This window comes from Gigantopelta aegis, chromosome 1 (genome assembly GCF_016097555.1).
Source record: "Gigantopelta aegis isolate Gae_Host chromosome 1, Gae_host_genome, whole genome shotgun sequence".
Lineage (NCBI taxonomy): Eukaryota > Metazoa > Mollusca > Gastropoda > Neomphalida > Peltospiridae > Gigantopelta > Gigantopelta aegis.
This window is the reverse complement of record NC_054699.1, coordinates 12,796,527-12,815,869: the sequence shown is the minus strand read 5'-3', so window position 1 is coordinate 12,815,869 and position 19,343 is coordinate 12,796,527. Positions and strand designations below refer to the sequence as shown.

General features: G+C 36.2%; 1 protein-coding gene across 1 annotated transcript in view; it reads right to left on the bottom strand.

Annotated features, from left to right (window-relative positions):
• Positions 1 to 2,728: 2,728 nt before the first annotated feature.
• LOC121370789 (receptor-type tyrosine-protein phosphatase mu-like) overlaps positions 2,729 to 19,343 on the bottom strand; it is a 52,959-nt gene continuing 36,344 nt past the window's right edge. The window contains exons 4-13 of the mRNA XM_041496268.1: positions 19,106 to 19,234; positions 18,339 to 18,481; positions 17,609 to 17,744; positions 17,285 to 17,431; positions 14,885 to 14,984; positions 14,210 to 14,283; positions 7,119 to 7,262; positions 6,334 to 6,482; positions 4,445 to 4,580; positions 2,729 to 3,975 (exon numbers count right to left, since the gene is read on the bottom strand). Coding sequence (XP_041352202.1) covers positions 3,904 to 3,975; positions 4,445 to 4,580; positions 6,334 to 6,482; positions 7,119 to 7,262; positions 14,210 to 14,283; positions 14,885 to 14,984; positions 17,285 to 17,431; positions 17,609 to 17,744; positions 18,339 to 18,481; positions 19,106 to 19,234 — 1,230 coding nt within the window. The 3' untranslated portion in view covers positions 2,729 to 3,903. The remainder of the gene's footprint in view (positions 3,976 to 4,444; positions 4,581 to 6,333; positions 6,483 to 7,118; positions 7,263 to 14,209; positions 14,284 to 14,884; positions 14,985 to 17,284; positions 17,432 to 17,608; positions 17,745 to 18,338; positions 18,482 to 19,105; positions 19,235 to 19,343) is intronic.

Below are 19,343 nucleotides of genomic sequence, written 5' to 3'. Positions count from 1 at the left end.
CAGATGATTAATACATCAATTAGTTCTAGGGGTGTCACAGAACGACACAAACTAACAATAATAATAACATTATCGTCGCTAAGATAACAGCTACGGACGGTCCTGCTCGTTGCGAAGTCACATTGTCAACATCAAATATCGCTCGTCTTTTTACCACTTGTTCATTTTGTTCGTTAAATTCCTTTTCGTTTTGTTAGACGTATAGTTCATGTTGTAACACGCTTGTCCGATGAGGTGCTGTCAGTCGCTGTATCCATTATCCGCTATGAACCACTACCCCACGATCGTATATATCAACTACCGTGGTATTTACTGTCCTGCACCTGTTAGTAGTTAGAGCGGGATTGGTGTAGTGAAACCTCCCCATTGAAATATTAAACTCGCTTTGGATGGGAGCTAGACCGAGTACTCTGCCGTTCGAGAGCTAGACGGGCAGGTGGACGGTTATGATCGCGCTCTGCTGTCATAGATAACTGAATAGCGAAAACATGGAATGGAAGTTTGTTTTGTTTTGTTTAACGACACCACTGTGGCACATTGATTAATGAATCATCGGATATTGGATATCAAACATTTAGTAATTCTGACTCGTAGTCATCAGAGGAAACCCACTACATTTGTTCTAATGCAGCAAGGGTTCGTTTATATGCACTTTCTGACAGACAGGAAAGCACATACCGCGATAGTTGTCCAGTCGCCGTGCACTGGTTGGAATGAACACGGAATAGCTGCCTACCACCGGGTAGGCACAGTATCCCGCTCTAATACACTATAACCCTATGTTTAGCGTTAAATATAATTACATTGATCATTTTCGAGTTCGCCGATAACAAATATTTGACATATTAATCACTACTACACACTCTACAGGAAGAAACCCGACAGATCCTAACTATTTAACCGGAACATTATTGAACCGAAGTTCTGTCGGGTTTCTTCCTGTAATGTGTGTATTAGTGGTTATTATGTGAAATATTGGTTATCGGCTAACTAAGATTGTTTTCAACATAGGGTTATTGTTATATTAGAAGGGAAATTTTTGCCAGTCCGTGTTTTCGCTGTGCAGTTGTATCTGACGGCAGAGTGCGACCATAACCGCCGTAATGTCTGTCTAGCTTTCGAATTTGAACGGCAGAATACTCGAGCTAGGTTGGAACTGATACCGAGATGCGTCCCCAGAACACACCTGCCTAAAGTCTTGAAGATAATTTAAAAGAAAACATTAACATGCATTTTTGACACAGTACTAGGCGGCCGTTTGTCTGTTGAAAATTAAAAAACAAAATTAAAAGAGGGCGCTCGGTCTACTTTGATGTATGACAAAATAACTTTCTGTGTTCATGTAATATCAAGTTAACATAAAGTTACTGATGAGATGAACACATTAGATTCGCCTTTTTAGGTGGAGTGGATAGACAGCTTGCTGCAACCACCCCCAACTCAACCCCACCTTCTAATGTCACTGCTCAAGCTTATGTACATGCAAGAAAAAAATAAAAATAAGTAAACCTTTTGAAAAGTCATAAACAGTTTTACGTTGGCGTCCTGTTCAGCAATAAAGAACCAAATGATACGTTCATAGTTTGTAAAGCCATCATTTATTAGTTGCAGAATGCACACGCTCATGAACCAGGAAATAATGAGAACAATTAATTAGATACTATATTACAACAGCCTAATTCAGGTTGTGTTTTGTGTTTAATATCATTTTAAAACAATTATAATACAACATGACATAATCCATTCTACATGTAGGTTATCTGTTCAGCCAACTATACTTATTAATTGGGGACATTAAAATTGAATCGGTTTTTAACATTCCAGGGAGTGGGGATCAAAATTAAAACCAACATGACGTTGTTATCTTACGTCTGTTACCTTTAATACAAAATCCTTTATTAAACAACAACTACATAAATAATACAGTTCAAAGTAAGGTGTCTACAGAGGTCGTGTTATGAAGAATAACTTGCGATAATGTGCTCGTTTCGTTGTACACTCAAACAACTCAAACGTATATGAATCTGTCTCATTTCTTGTTGACGAGCATACAGACAGATACTTTAGTAACGTCTCACCGTATGTATATAACACATAGGGTCTATACAAAATAAAACAAACATAAAACTATATCAGGCATTCCTTATGGAATTATGAAAGACAGTTTAGTTAAAGGATACAAGTATGTACAACTAATATAATAATCATTACACTAATGTGCATATAAAAAGGTATCTATGACGTTGTAAACTATAATAAATAGGTTTTGGTTATTAAAACATATAGCTTTTTGAAATTAGGCAAAACCATAAAACATATACACCATAATTAAGCACGTTGATACAAATTAAAACGAAGATCCTCATATAAATGACAATTAATGAAACAACAACAACATGAACTTACATCTTCAAGCAATTGGTTATCACATATAGAACAGCATAGCTATCAGCCGGCATGTTCTCTTATCGGCTGTTCTATAAACGGATGGCACCAACACAACAAAGGGATTCCTATATCACGCTGTCATTAAAATGTTAACAGGACGGGACATAGCCCAATGGTGCAGTCTCTCTAGGATTGATCCCCATCGATGGGTTCATTGGGCTATTTCCCAATTTAGCCAGTGCACCATGACTAGTGTATCAAAATCATTTTCCAGTGCTATCCTGTCTGTGGGATGGTGCATATAGAAGATATCTTGATACTTAATGGAGAAATGTAGCAGGTTTCCTTTTTAATACTATATATCACAATTACCAAATATTTGGCATCCATTGCCGATGATTAATACATCTGTTCTCTAGTGGTGTTGATAAATGGTAAGATATCACTCAACACAATAACTATTATTTAACAAAAGACATGATTTTCATCTATTCTGTAAACTAGCTTTTGCCAAAGACATTGCAAGTTGATAGCTATATTTTTCTAAAACTCTCTTAAAAATAAATGTGGATAAAACAGAATTAATACTACAAAAGTTGTCGATATTGTGCTACAAACAAAACTGGTGCACATTAACATTCTATTTCTAAAAGCTTACGTTTATAAAATGTTTCTGACCAAGTGAGCATACACATGTATTAACCCTTCCTGTTGGCCATATTCACACGTCTGCTTTTTTGTCCAAATACAGCGACAATTTCATTGGAAACCATCCTGTATCACTATGTGCAGCTATATTGGAGCTGTATTTCCCAAAACCAAGATAACACCTACACACATTGTTTGAACTTTATTAATAACTGCATACTACACCAGCTCTGTAAGTAATAATGTATAGTATGTGTGCTTTAAATACGATAGTGTTTGATATTAGTGTTACAAACTGTTTAACTAAGTGGTACGTATTCCATCAATAACTATACAGAAACTGGCTGTCAGCTGCTTGAAATAGTAAGTAGTTGTTATGTCGTGGTAGTAGCCGAAATGTCGACCATGTTTAGTTTCCACTACGACTTAGCAAGTAGATTATGTTATTGAAATGGATGCAACTTTCATACCGGCGCATATTATGTAAAAACAGAAATGGCAATTGAAACTTAAGCGAAAATCATTAAAACAAAACTTTAATTAAAATGGGCCATGTTTGGTTGTTGCTGTTAGTTGTTTTTTGTGTGTTTGTTGTTTGTTTGTTGTTGTTTGTTTGTTAGTTTTATGCAACTTGTCAATGTTTTGGTTAATACATATATTTTATTAGGATTTTAAATCACTACGTTCACATGTCTGTAGTATATTTATCAATACTAATTTATAAAGAATTTTTCACGATGTGAAAAACATAACAAAATAAGGAAACCGAATAGATAAAAGTAAATATGCAGAATGCAAAAGTGTACAACGGTAAACTAATAATTTTATAATATACAGAACAGGACAACACTATGGACTCGTCATCATTCAAACATCGTGGAAAAAGTCCAGCTTTCTCAGATACTCCCGGACAACTTCATAGCAATACTGGTACTGTTCCTGGAATAAGTAAACATGTCTGCATTACAGGTGATACACATTCACATTCGTGATTGATTTGTATAAACGAATTAAACCATGAAAGACAGTACATAAAACAAATATAAGATCACACGGTAACAATTTAGTAGGGAGTCTTAAGTCATTTTCCATTTTTAAATGTGAAATTCAGCCTTTGCTGTGGGGAACAAGTAATTCCATAATCGTCGGCCCACCGCTTCGTCTTGAACACATTAGCATGCCGCATTTAAAAAAAAAAAAACTAGTCGTAGGTCACTGGCTGAAATGATCCAGTGAAACAGCATGCATTACCACTGAGGCACACCATTCTGTTATTGCACTATTAACGTCAAACAGTAAAATGCTAAATTTCAAGAACATATTCCAAAACAAATATTATAATGTTGGTGACATGAATGTGTGAAGGGATATCTCAGCAGATATGTACAAATTAAACACAAAAACGTACAAAGCTCTCCACAATTTGTGATCGTATGCACTGCAGTTCTCGAACAGTGACGAAGATATCAACGTCTTTGTCAAGTTTTAGCTTCTCAATGATGTTTGACAAAACACAAAACAGTCCACTGTTTTTTGCACCATCCCTGAAAAGATAATGTTTTATCTAGCAATCAAACATTGCTTATCGTTGTGATGTGACTAATGTTGGAACCTATCATCATATATACTTAAGCAGTTTTATTGTTGAAGCGAAAGGTTATCACGATACATAATAATACCAATGTTGTTTATTAATCTATCGATGCAGACATATCGATTAACTCGCCGATCATGATTATAATTTAGAATATGCATACTGCGAAAGTAGACGCCATGGTGACATGTAGCTTATGTGTCATTTATTTATTCATTCGTTGACCTCTAGTTAGCCTAGTTACGCTGATAATTTCACGAGGTGTGACGTTATTTTACTTGGGATTGAACGTCCCACCACTGTACGTTACGTATTTTGGTTTGAAGAATTTACAACAAGTTTGTATGTGGATACAACGTAAGTGGTTTCTTATACAATTAGTTTCGTTTTACAAACGGTCTTGGTGGTAGTTAATACATGTCAACATAGCAATGATTAAAAAACAAACGTTTAATGAAAACATGAAATTAAATGTGTTAATATTAATTTCTTTAAACAAGATAATGTTTTAAATATACATTCCTGAGCTTGCTACCTTGTGCGATATTTCCGACTAATAAAATATTTCTACGATTAAACTTGCATATTAATTTGTTTTCGAATATCAGTGTCTGTATATTCAATGTGTCTTAATATTTGTAACAAGCCCAAACTGAATTTTGTCTGCAACTAATTTCGTACGCACGAAAAAAAAATTGTTTAGGAAATAAAATGAAATTTTAACAACTACTACAACGATCACGTTTAATATAGAGCCACTAATATTTTATGCAGAGAAATATAAATGATATGTAATTACAGTCCTTAAAAAGCCTGTTAGTCGATAAGATGTTACACATTGCAGCAAACTCAGGAATGTCCCTTTAACAAGATATTGTTTTAGACTTGAATTTCACCAAACTATATTGGCTAAATAGTAAATTGCGGCGGTTCAGTGGTTATATTTATAGCGCTGTGTGGAGTAAAATAAACTGCAGTGCTATTCTTTCCTTTAAGATCAATCCAACAAAATATCTTTGAGGTAATCCTTCCACTTGGACATGATACCTGCAGATAACGACGGGTGTTTCTATGTCAGTCTTTTCTGCATATTTGCCAGACTCGTTAGCTTCCTCTGACTCGGTATCACCAGAGTCACAACAAGTCCTCTACGTTTTGCCTACTTTTTTTTAGAAGAACCTTTCATAGCCCACACATTATTAGTTTAGACTTTATGTATCTGTATAGTTGATGAGTTTCGGATCATCCTAATGGTTGTAGGAATTTACCTCCTAGTAAGCGTGTACATTTAAAAACATAGTATTCAGTATTACGAAAGAACAAGAGATATGCAGTATTAAATGCCTCACCTATCACAAACCGTATGGATGGACTGCAACTATAAACCTAGGATTTATAGTTTTCGAGAAACTTATCTAAATGCGAAACATTAACGTGTATCTTTATCGTAAAAGTTGCCACCGTCAGGAAAGTAATACGCATATCTGTCATTTTATTTCGAAAAGATGAGACAAAAGTGAAATTAGAGATATTACAAACATTATGGTGATCAGAAATGTCTTGGAATGTTCTAAACAAATAAAAACAATTCATATGTACCGGGAAACCTATTATATGTAGAGGAAGATAAGCAACATATGCACAAAGTAACTATATAGAATTGAATACAATAAAACACAAAACATGTTCAGTGTGTTCCTTACATGCATTGTACTATGATTGGAGATTTGCCAGTTTCCCCCCGACGGCGTTCCAGCTTGTCTAAAAAGAGTAAAAGCTCGTACTTGTCTGAAGGGAGATCACTCTTCGCAGACCAGTTGTTCAACACGAACAACTTCAAGATCTTCTTATCCTGTAAACACAAAACTTGCCATACAGTCTTTATTTCGAAAACTACAGTAGTATAATTTACAACGGTTCGTATAATTTGTATCCAACAAATTGCTAGTAACTAATGTTTCACTCATGCTTTTGTAATTATTAGTTTTATTATTTCTTAATTATATATGTTGGTGCAATTATCTTTTATCGTTAAGTTCTTGCCTCATTTGCCTTAACACGGGCAAATTGTCCTTTTTAGAATTATGTAACCACATTTTACACACTTCTGGATCTACCCCTGAAATAATTATTTGTCTTCCGTGAGACGCTTCATATAATAGAAATGTGACACTTGATCGACACATGCCAGTGAAACATGTCAGTGCAGCGTTTGCTACCTCTATCAGTTAGCAACTTAATTTATTTATTATTAGTAGTAGTATTTGTAATTGTACTACTACTACTACTACTACTACTACTACTACTACTACTACTACTACTACTACTACTACTGGTAGTAGTAGGTGTAGTAGTAGGAGTAGTAGTAGGAGTAGTAGCAGTAGTGAATTTGGTTTTCTCACAGACATACCACTGACGTTAATATGCCAGCCATGAGGCTATGTGTGAAAGATTAAAATACAAAAACGGTTCTCTACTATGGAATTACCGTGTTCTCGTAAAGCGCGTCTGTTGTTAGAGAGAGCCTGATCTCTGTGATTTCACTACTCAACTTCTCTACTGACTGGGTTTCAATAGTAAACGGTCCAACTGTCGCCAGTTCTCCAACTTTCGGCCAGTACATTACATTTTTCTGCAATAAAAAACACATACATACATACATACATCCATACAAACATACCTGCATACATGCAGGCATGAAGACATGCAGGCATGCAGGCATACATACATGTACATACATTAAAAATTACCATTCAAGATAGAACATAAACGCAACCGTTTTCCTGTACACCAGACAAAACATAAACGAAACTGTCAATATGCAGATGATTTCGCTAGACAACTTTATTAGCGTGTGCAAGATTTCAACTACGTATTATGAACCATTATTGTAAACACTTAAATACAACTTGGCTATACAGATTTCCGATTTGTTATATTCTATATCGATGCATGATGGAATGAGTGATAACATGCCAAAAGGGGGGGGGGGGGGAGGGAAGAAATTAGACTCATTTTGATAAGTTATACCTAGTCCATCCACATCTGTGTTTTATACTGATAGTTAAACAATTGTGTGACGATATCCAACCATTAAACACATCTCCACGTTTTAGACTGATATATGCCCAATAGTGAAACATGTATATACTAAACACTAATCACACACCACTATGTCTCCTGACAGACACACGATGGTGAAACATGTATATAATAAACACTAATCACACATCTCTATGTCTCCTGACAGACACACGATGGTGAAACATGTATATAATGAACACTAATCACACACCTCTATTTCACCTGATAGATGCCCAATGGTGAAACATATATATAATAAAAAGTAATCACACACCTCTATGTCTCCTGACAGACACACGATGTCAAAACATGTATATAATAAACACTAATCACACACCTCTATTTCTCCTGACAGACACACACGATGGTGAAACATGTATAGAATAAACACTAATCACACACCGCTATTTCTCCTGACAGACACACGATGGTGAAACATGCATATAATGAACACTAATCACACACCTCTATTTCTCCTGACAGACACACGATGTCGAAACATGTATATAATAAACACTAATCACACACCTCTATGTCTCCTGACAGACACACGATGGTGAAACATGTATAAACTAAACACTAATCACACACCTCTATTTCTTCTGAGAGACACACGATGGTGAAACATGTATATAATAAACACTAATCACACACCTCTATTTTTCCTGACAGACACACCATGGTGAAACATGTATATAATAAACACTAATCACACACCTCTATTTCTCCAGACAGACACACGATGGTGAAACATGTATATAATAAACACTAACCACACACCGCTATTTCTCCTGACAGACACACGATGGCGAAACATGTATTTAATAAACAGTAATCACACACCTCTATTTCTCCTGACAGACACACGATGGTGAAACATGTATATTATAAACACTAATCACACACCTCTATTTCTCCTGACAGACACACAATGGTGAAACATGTATATTATAAACACTAATCACACCTCTATTTCTCCTGACAGACACACGATGGCGAAACATGTATATAATAAACACTAATCACACACCTCTATTTCTCATGACAGACACACGATGGCGAAACATGTATACAATAAACATTAATCACACACCGCTATTTCTCCTGACAGACACACGATGGTGAAACATGCATATAATGAACACTAATCACACACCTCTATTTGTCCTGACAGACACACGATGTCGAAACATGTATATAATAAACACTAATCACACACCTCTATGTCTCCTGACAGACACACGATGGTGAAACATGTATATACTAAACACTAATCACACACCTCTATTTCTCCTGACAGACACACCATGGTGAAACATGTATATAATAAACACTAATCACACACCTCTATTTCTCCAGACAGACACACGATGGCGAAACATGTATTTAATTAACACTAATCACACACCTCTATTTCTCCTGACAGACACACGATGGTGAAACATGTATATTATAAACACTAATCACACCTCTATTTCTCCTGACAGACACACGATGGTGAAACATGTATATACGAAACACTAATCACACACCTCTATTTCTCCTGACAGACACACAATGGTGAAACATGTATATTATAAACACTAATCACACCTCTATTTCTCCTGACAGACACACGATGGCGAAACATGTATATAATAAACACTAATCACACACCTCTATTTCTCATGACAGACACACGATGGCGAAACATGTATACAATAAACAGTAATCACACACCGCTATTTCTCCTGACAGACACACGATGGTGAAACATGTATATAATAAACACTAATCACACACCTCTATTTCTCCTGACAGACACACGATGGAGAAACATGTATATTATAAACACTAATCACACCTCTATTTCTTCCGACAGACACACGATGGTGAAACATGTATATAATAAACACTAATCACACACCTCTATGTCTCCTGACAGACACACGATGGTGAAACATGTATATACTAAACACTAATCACACACCTCTAGTTCTCCTGACAGACACACGATGGTGAAACATGTATATACTAAACACTAATCACACACCTCTATTTCTCCTGACAGACACACCATGGTGAAACATGTATATAATAAACACTAATCACACACCTCTATTTCTCCAGACAGACACACGATGGTGAAACATGTATATAATAAACACTAACCACACACCGCTATTTCTCCTGACAGACACACGATGGCGAAACATGTATTTAATAAACACTAATCACACACCTCTATTTCTCCTGACAGACACACGATGGTGAAACATGTATATTATAAACACTAATCACACCTCTATTTCTCCTGACAGACACACGATGGTGAAACATGTATATACGAAACACTAATCACACACCTCTATTTCTCCTGACAGACACACAATGGTGAAACATGTATATTATAAACACTAATCACACCTCTATTTCTCCTGACAGACACACGATGGCGAAACATGTATATAATAAACACTAATCACACACCTCTATTTCTCATGACAGACACACGATGGCGAAACATGTATACAATAAACAGTAATCACACACCTCTATTTCTCCTGACAGACACACGATGGTGAAACATGTATATTATAAACACTAATCACACCTCTATTTCTCCTGACAGACACACCATGGTGAAACATGTATATAATAAACACTAATCACACACCTCTATTTCTCCAGACAGACACACGATGTCGATTCATGTATATAATAAACACTAATCACACACCTCTATGTCTCCTGACAGACACACGATGGTGAAACATGTATATACTAAACACTAATCACACACCTCTATTTCTCCTGACAGACACACGATGGTGAAACATGTATATAATAAACACTAATCACACACCTCTATTTCTCCTGACAGACACACCATGGTGAAACATGTATATAATAAACACTAATCACACACCTCTATTTCTCCAGACAGACACACGATGGTGAAACATGTATATAATAAACACTAACCACACACCGCTATTTCTCCTGACAGACACACGATGGCGAAACATGTATTTAATAAACACTAATCACACACCTCTATTTCTCCTGACAGACATACGATGGTGAAACATGTATATTATAAACACTAATCACACCTCTATTTCTCCTGACAGACACATGATGGTGAAACATGTATATACGAAACACTAATCACACACCTCTATTTCTCCTGACAGACACACAATGGTGAAACATGTATATTATAAACACTAATCACACCTCTAGTTCTCCTGACAGACACACGATGGCGAAACATGTATATAATAAACACTAATCACACACCTCTATTTCTCATGACAGACACACGATGGCGAAACATGTATACAATAAACAGTAATCACACACCGCTATTTCTCCTGACAGACACACGATGGTGAAACATGTATATAATAAACACTAATCACACACCTCTATTTCTCCTGACAGACACACGATGGAGATACATGTATATTATAAACACTAATCACACCTCTATTTCTTCCGACAGACACACGATGGTGAAACATGTATATACTAAACACTAATCACACACCTCTATTTCTCCTGACAGACACACAATGGTGAAACATGTATATTATAAACATTAATCACACCTCTATTTCTCCTGATAGATGCCCAATGGTGAAACATGTATATAATAAACAGTAATCACACACCTCTGTTTCTCCTGATAGATGCCCAATGGTGAAACATGTATATTATAAACACTAATCACACCTCTATTTCTCCTGACAGACACATGATGGCGAAACGTGTATATAATAAACACTAATCACACACCGTTATTTCTCCTGACAGACACACGATGGCGAAACATGTATATAATAAACACTAATCACACACCTCTATTTCCTCTGACAGACACACGATGGCGAAACATGTATATAATAAACACTAATCACAGACCGCTATTTCTCCTGACAGACACACGATGGCGAAACATGTATATAATAAACACTAATCACACACCGCTATTTCTCCTGACAGACACACGATGGTGAAACATGTATATAATAAATACTAATCACACACCTCTATTTCTCCTGAGAGACACACGATGGTGAAACATGTATATTATAAACACTAATCACACCTCTATTTCTCCTGACAGACACACGATGGTGAAACATGTATATACTAAACACTAACCACACACCTCTATTTCTCCTGACAGACACACGATGGCGAAACATGTATATAATAAACACTAATCACACACCGCTCTTTCTCCTGACAGACACTCGATGGCGAAACATGTATATAATAAACACTAATCACACACCTCTATTTCTCCTGATAGATGCCCAATGGTGAAACATGTATATAATAAATACTAATCACACACCGATCTTTCTCCTTACAGACACACGATGGCGAAACATGTATATAATAAACACTAATCACACACCTCTATTTCTCCTGATAGATGCCCAATGGTGAAACATGTATATAATAAATACTAATCACACACCTCTGTTTCTCCTGATAGATGCCCAATGGTGAAACATGTATATTATAAACACTAATCACACCTCTATTTCTCCTGACAGACACACGATGGCGAAACGTGTATATAATAAACACTGATCACACACCTCTATTTCCTCTGACATACACACTATGGCGAAACATGTATATAATAAACACTAATCACACACCTCTATTTCTCCTGATAGATGCCCAATGGTGAAACATGTATATAATAAATACTAATCACACACCGATCTTTCTCCTTACAGACACCCGATGGCGAAATATGTATATAATAAACACTAATCACACACCTCTATTTCTCCTGATAGATGCCCAATGGTGAAACATGTATATAATAAATACTAATCACACACCTCTGTTTCTCCTGATAGATGCCCAATGGTGAAACATGTATATTATAAACACTAATCAAACCTCTATTTCTCCTGACAGACACACGATGGCGAAACGTGTATATAATAAACACTGATCACACACCTCTATTTCCTCTGACAGACACACTATGGAGAAACATGTATATAATAAACTCTAATCACACACCTCTATTTCCCCTGGCAGACACACGATGGCGAAACATGTATATAATAAACACTAATAACACACCTCTAATAAACACTAATCACACACCTCTATTTCTCCTGACAGACACACGATGGTGAAACATGTATATAATAAACACTAATCACACACCTCTATTTCTCCTGACAGACACACGATGGTGAAACATGTATATAATAAACACCAATCACACACCTCTATTTCTCCTGACAGACACACGATCGTTTGACAATCCTGCTCGTACACCATTCTCCAGAAATCTATTACAGTTGACTTCAGAGGAAGCTGCGTGGCCAGAAAACCCCTCCTGTTGGTACAACTCTGAAGCAGGAGAGTGTAGGAATCGATCAATATAAAACCGTTGAGCGTATGTGAAATACACAATGCATGGGAATATTATACACCAATTTATTCTGAAATGGCACCAACAATGTTCTATAGACTCCCACAATTTGCTCCAGAAAACTATCTGCTAATTTTTAAACATAATTCCCCTATATTTTGAAAAACAGTATATAGTTTCACTGGCTATCTCGTTTAGTCTGTATTATATTGTCATGCCCACAATCCGTGCAATAATGTTACACCGAAGTCTACTCGTTTAGTAAAATCATAAAATGTGTATAACAAAAAAATAATCAAATATTTTTTAGAACAACAAACAGTTTTGATGATATCATGTTTAAATAGTGTTCTTGTCATTGGTGAACATGCAATCATCGTTTTATGTGCAAGAGAACCAACATTCGGAATGCCAACTAACTGGCCTGACAGAGGTAAAAGTTGTACCATGGATAAAAACGGTAGACTCAATCAAATGCTGGTGTCTCTCGCGGAATCCAGGGAAGTTGACAGGTAAGGAAACATAATTACTAAACAAAAAGTAATTCCACCACCACCAGCATCGCCAAACCACGTTAATGCATATTAAATATAAAGGTATGTACGTACCGGCCCCCACCAGAAATGACTGAACTTAAATATTATGTTAAACGACATACAAGTTATCCCCACAAGCCTGCCATAAATGTTGATGTTCCGTGTAAGTACCATGTGGTATATCATGTCATTTTAACAATTTGATGTCAGCGTGGTAGTCGATAACTGCAGTAATAACAACATTGCGTAAGGTGATGCATTGCTTTAGTACTAAGAGACAGTTGTAGCATGCACATATCATATTGTGACTAAAACTTTACATTAGTAGCTTGATTCGAAACTTTCCCAGTACTAATAAAAAATAGTTATGTGTTTACATTGATGCTGGTAGTGACACAATTATTTTGGTTAAAATGGAGTATTAAAACATGTATCTGCTGAAATCGTATGACGGTACACAAGTGAATGTGTCCACCAATAGGTTTTGACACTGTAATCCAAACATCTCTTGAGAGTGCTGTACTGACTGAGCTAGTTCCTGCCCCATTTCGATTGGATACTCACCGGTAAAGTCACAGCATTAATATAATCATTTGTTCCTGGAAATGGGCTTGACAGCACGACTCGGTAGTTGGAAACTACAAGCAGAGAATAACATAAATATGTATACATATCTCTAGTAAATACAATGCATTTACACAGTATTGCCATAGACAAGTGAAAACACGTGAACAACATTCTGTCACATTGAGTAATTCTATGGCTTGACGGTATCCGGGACGCATAGTCTTGAGTATAAGACATATGCTGCGGTCTTAGAGGCACGTCGTACTAACTAATGTCAAGAGATTTAACTCAATGGGCTTTTGATATATACCAGGAAGGCACAAGCGATTATATACATTGCAGACTCCACCCTACAACATAACTAAATTTAGGCGACCACTATGCCATTACTGTGACACGTTTATACTATATGCATGTGCTACATGCAAGCACCGACATCAGTGGTGAAGTGGTGAAGCCTTCGGATATGAAGCTCGTAGGTACTGGGTTTGCCTCGCGGTACCGGCTCCCACATAAATGTATTTTAATGACTCAATTGGCAGGTGCAAACCCATTAAACCGACTTCTCTATCACTAACCCACTGCCTTGGACAGTACAGATAGTGGAGGTGTGACCTTAGTTGGAAATAAGTATGGAGTAACTAGACATAAATAATGCATGCAACTTATCACCTGGTATGATAGACTCGTAGCGGTTTTTGGGTTTGTTTTCAGGTGACATGGCTTTGTCAGTGTCTTTCAGGGAAACTGGCTTTTTCAGACGAGTCAGATCCTGTCATAACAAAATTACGCATATTAAAGTAGCATGACAAACAATACCTTTTTTCATACTTTCACTAAGCAATGTTTGAAAGGGAAATGTGTAACGGATATTCTCTCTCTCTCTCTCTCTCTCTCTCTCTCTCTCTCTCTCTCTCTCTCTCTCTCTCTCTCTCTCTCTCTCTCTCTCTCTCTCTCTCATTCTCTCTCTCTCATTCTCTCTCTCTCGTGCCTTTGAATATCTGCCGCTGTGTCTGTCTCTTTCTATCTCTTCTCTCTCCCACGTGTGTCTGTATTTCACTCTTTAAAATTGTTATGAACACTGTTGTTAAATTAATATTTAAACTAAAGTCGTTTCATTCAAAGCTCATACATATTATGTCATCTAAATGACCCATTTTATGCTGAGTATATATTTTATCAGTAGCCTCAATTCATACAAAATAATGTGTTATAATGAGGTTCCATTAAGTAGGTGTACTTTGTACATGTCTGTGTACTTTGTAACGTACCCAGTGGTTAGCATACGTTTTCAAAACCAATGACGGAATCAATACAAATACTAATTCAAAACAATATGTTTAAACTTGATTTAAAATCCATATATACTAGTAAACAAATCTCAAATAGTTGTGCAATAATAATTAAAAGGAAAGTATTAGACTAATTCAGGATTAATATAATTATGCTTAAAAAATCTGGAACCTGTGTTTAAAGGAAATAACAGTAAAAACCCTCTCAGCCCCCCAACAAAGCCCTCCAAAAAAACCCAACTCACAAAAACAGATAAAAATGTTTTTAAAAAATCCCACAAAATAACGTGATTTGTAAATTCGTATAATATTAAAGTAGTTCATTATGGATAAAATGAAACATTAATGGCCAATAAATAGCATATATCTACTGTGTTTGTGTGTCACAGAATAGATTAGTTTTATGTATTTTATGATGTTAGAGGGGTTTATATAATAAATGCCCAATATTTTGTCATATCTGGTAGAGCATGAGCATACTGGGTAAATGGTGAAAACGTCGTCATAACTTTTTATGAGTAGTATATTGAGTTTCTTCAGTGGGAAATTAAGCTGCAGGTAAAAAGCATGCAGGCTGTGGGAAAGGTAAACGCCACCTGTCTGTTCATCAGTGCATTTGCCAAGAAGGTTTCCAGCAGGCAAGTTGACTGGGAAATGGCTCTTAGGAGGTATGTGGTTTAGTCTTTTGGACAGATAGTTTGACTATATTTTTCCCCAAGACTCAAATACAGGGCAATTTAGTTAATTGTAATTTGTTTGTGGTGATTATTAATAGGGTTGTTTATTTGTTTGTATTTAGATATACATGTAAGTGGTGTTGTATATTAGTGCATAATCAGGTACTATAACTTAGGTAGTTTTACTTTGTTATAGGATACTTGGGTGTGTGTATAGTGTATGTTTTCGGTTGTGTAACTGACCGTATTAGAGGGTTAAGCGTAATTTGTGTTGTTGTGCGCCAGGAGTAAATATGGTACAAAACAAGGGGTTAAGGTTAATTTGGTTTATTGTGTTACAATAGTTTGTATGTGTCAGACGGGCTTGATAATGAGGTGGTAGTTTATTGCCATAATTATATTAAATGAGCCTATTTGTAGACATTTTTGTTTCAGCTTTTTGGGTTTGAGCGTGAGCCAGAACCATGACAAGTATGTGAGCTATAACTGGGTGTGAGGGATGACACAGATGTGACCAGCGGGACTGTAGGAGAAACATATGCAAGAGATGTCTACAGGCTAGCATGGTGGCGGACTGTTGTTAGGATGTCTGCAAGAGATGTCAACAGCCAACCAACCAAGATGTGCTAGTGTCTGGTCGTCATCAAGATACTGATAGTATTCGCAATGACAGTGAATTTCAGATGAGTTTATACTGATACAAACTGAACTGGTTTAACATGATTATTTAACTAAGGCTCGAACATTAACTAGAAGCTAGTTGGCTCAGACTGGTTTACCATGAACACCAGAATAGTTGTTTTTTTTGTGTGGTTTTTTTTTTTTGGGGGGGGGGGGTAATTTAAGTTTGGGGTAGTGATGTGTTTGGAGTGAAATCGTCATGTTGTATATTTATATTTTGTATATAAATTTGTTGAAATGTTTTGTTGTTTGAATTGTTTCTTGGACAATGTCTTACTGATAGTCAATCTCTCGTCCATCTGTGACACTGTGGTCTTGGCGGATAAAATATTCATTGCTGTAAATGGAAAAATGCTGCCCATGAAGTGGCGACACTAAACAGACAATTTATTAACAATTATTGTGTATATCGATGTTCTTACGTTGAACTCTTGTTGCAAACGGCGTTTCTGCACATAAGGATCCACATTCTCTTGAAACACGGAATCTTTAACAACATCTATCGTGTAGAACGTATCTATGGAACAAATCGCATCTAAAACGACTTCATGGAGAAACTTGTACTGTCCCTATAAAAAGAAAATATACCTAAAATAGTGTTCGCTCAATAAAACCTACATTGTTAATCTACTGACGGCATATTAAACAGCAAAACACGATGTATACAAACACACACGCATGTATAACACACACAGATGCATGCATCATAACGTTTGTTGTATGCACAAATACGCAAACATACATACCACTGTCTGTACCATATTAACTCTGTTGTCACGCATTGCTCTAACGCATTGGAAAATGTTGACCACCTGTGTGTCTTGGACTTCATCCATAAGATAGTCCAAACCAATAAATGTCCCAGTGCGTCCTATACCAGCACTGAAAACAACAATACACATGCAATTATGTTCAGCACACACATTGAACATAATTAAAGTAAGGGGTTTATTGTCATTGTAAGGTGTTTTGGACTGATACAGTTTTGTAATAACCAAAATTGCACCCTAAACAGAGATTCTTGTTGAGAACATCAGTGTCTGTACAATCCGTTTGTTTCTGATAGTCCTGTATATAAGTAGGCCAAATTGCATTTTGACTCCCATTTATTTCGCAAAAGTACGAAAATATAGTTTTACAAATAAAATGAAGATTGACCTAGTACAAATGTTAGGACGACCAGAATTGCATAAAACATACAGCCACTAATACGTCATACAGAAGAAAAAAACATATCTGGTAGTCTGCAAAATCTTATGAATAACAGCAAACTAAGGATAGTCCCTCAAAACATGAAACATGCATATCCCACATTTCATCTTAATTTACTATCCACGATTTTGTTTTCTTTTTTAAATTTACCTAACTTTAACACACACATTATTTTATATTTTTCTAACTTTCATATTTGAAGTATGCTCTGCAAAGAATTAAATATTTAGTTTAATACTGCAAATCAAATTACACCAATACTACCTGCAGTGCACTACAACTGGTCCACTTGATTCGGTTTCCTTCTTCACCTGTTTCCAGAATCCCAGGAGAGCTGGTGCAGACGGTACACCGTGGTCAGGCCACGTGGTGAAGTGAAACATCTTCACAATCTTGCTCCACGCGCCCTGGATTAAAAATGGAGTTGCATATTAAAATGCAGACATGAAAATAACTAAGTTTAATTTTTTAAAAACAGTACAAACAACAACACAAGAAACAAAACACACAGAAGAAACAAAAAACTATTTACCCCCTCAAAAAAAAGAAGACAAAAAAAGAAGAAGAAGAAAAACAAAAGAATGCCAAACAAAACAAATCCAGTCATTAACTAGTAACTCCCCACAAGTCTTAGTGTTAAAAGACGTGCATGAGAAAATTAAATAAATGAATGAATGAATGAATGTTTAACGACACCCCAGCACGAAAAATACATCGGCTATTGGGTGTCAAACTATGGTAATGCAAATAAATAAAGTGATGATCAACATCAACATAAAAATTCAAGGTTTAAACAAAAACAGTGTAAAGAACTGTGCAAAAATACAAATACAAATATCACAGAATTTTACGGACACCGAATTTTACTCTAAACTTCAATTTGTGCTGTATTGGCCATTCTCAAAGAGAATGTTACACCCCTGCACCACGGTGAGGTTACAGCATGCGCAGGGGAAATTAAATAAAAGTAACAATTTTATTATTGCATATCCGTGGGATAGTTAAATAAATAAGGCGTTTTATTTAAATACCTGTTCAGTTTTCAGCCGAAACTCTCTCGTGGTGTAGTCAGCTCTCTCCAACACATTTAGAGACGTCACTTCCAGTTCACCAACCGTTTTATCTAAATTGAGCTCTGGCCAGTACTTTGCACACTTGTTCTACAATCATTAACATAACCAATGGCTGAAGTCATGGGCACACAGGTATATAGGAATATATTTGGAGTGGTTGCAAGCAGAACTGGTTATGTCTAAAATCTGTTGTTGT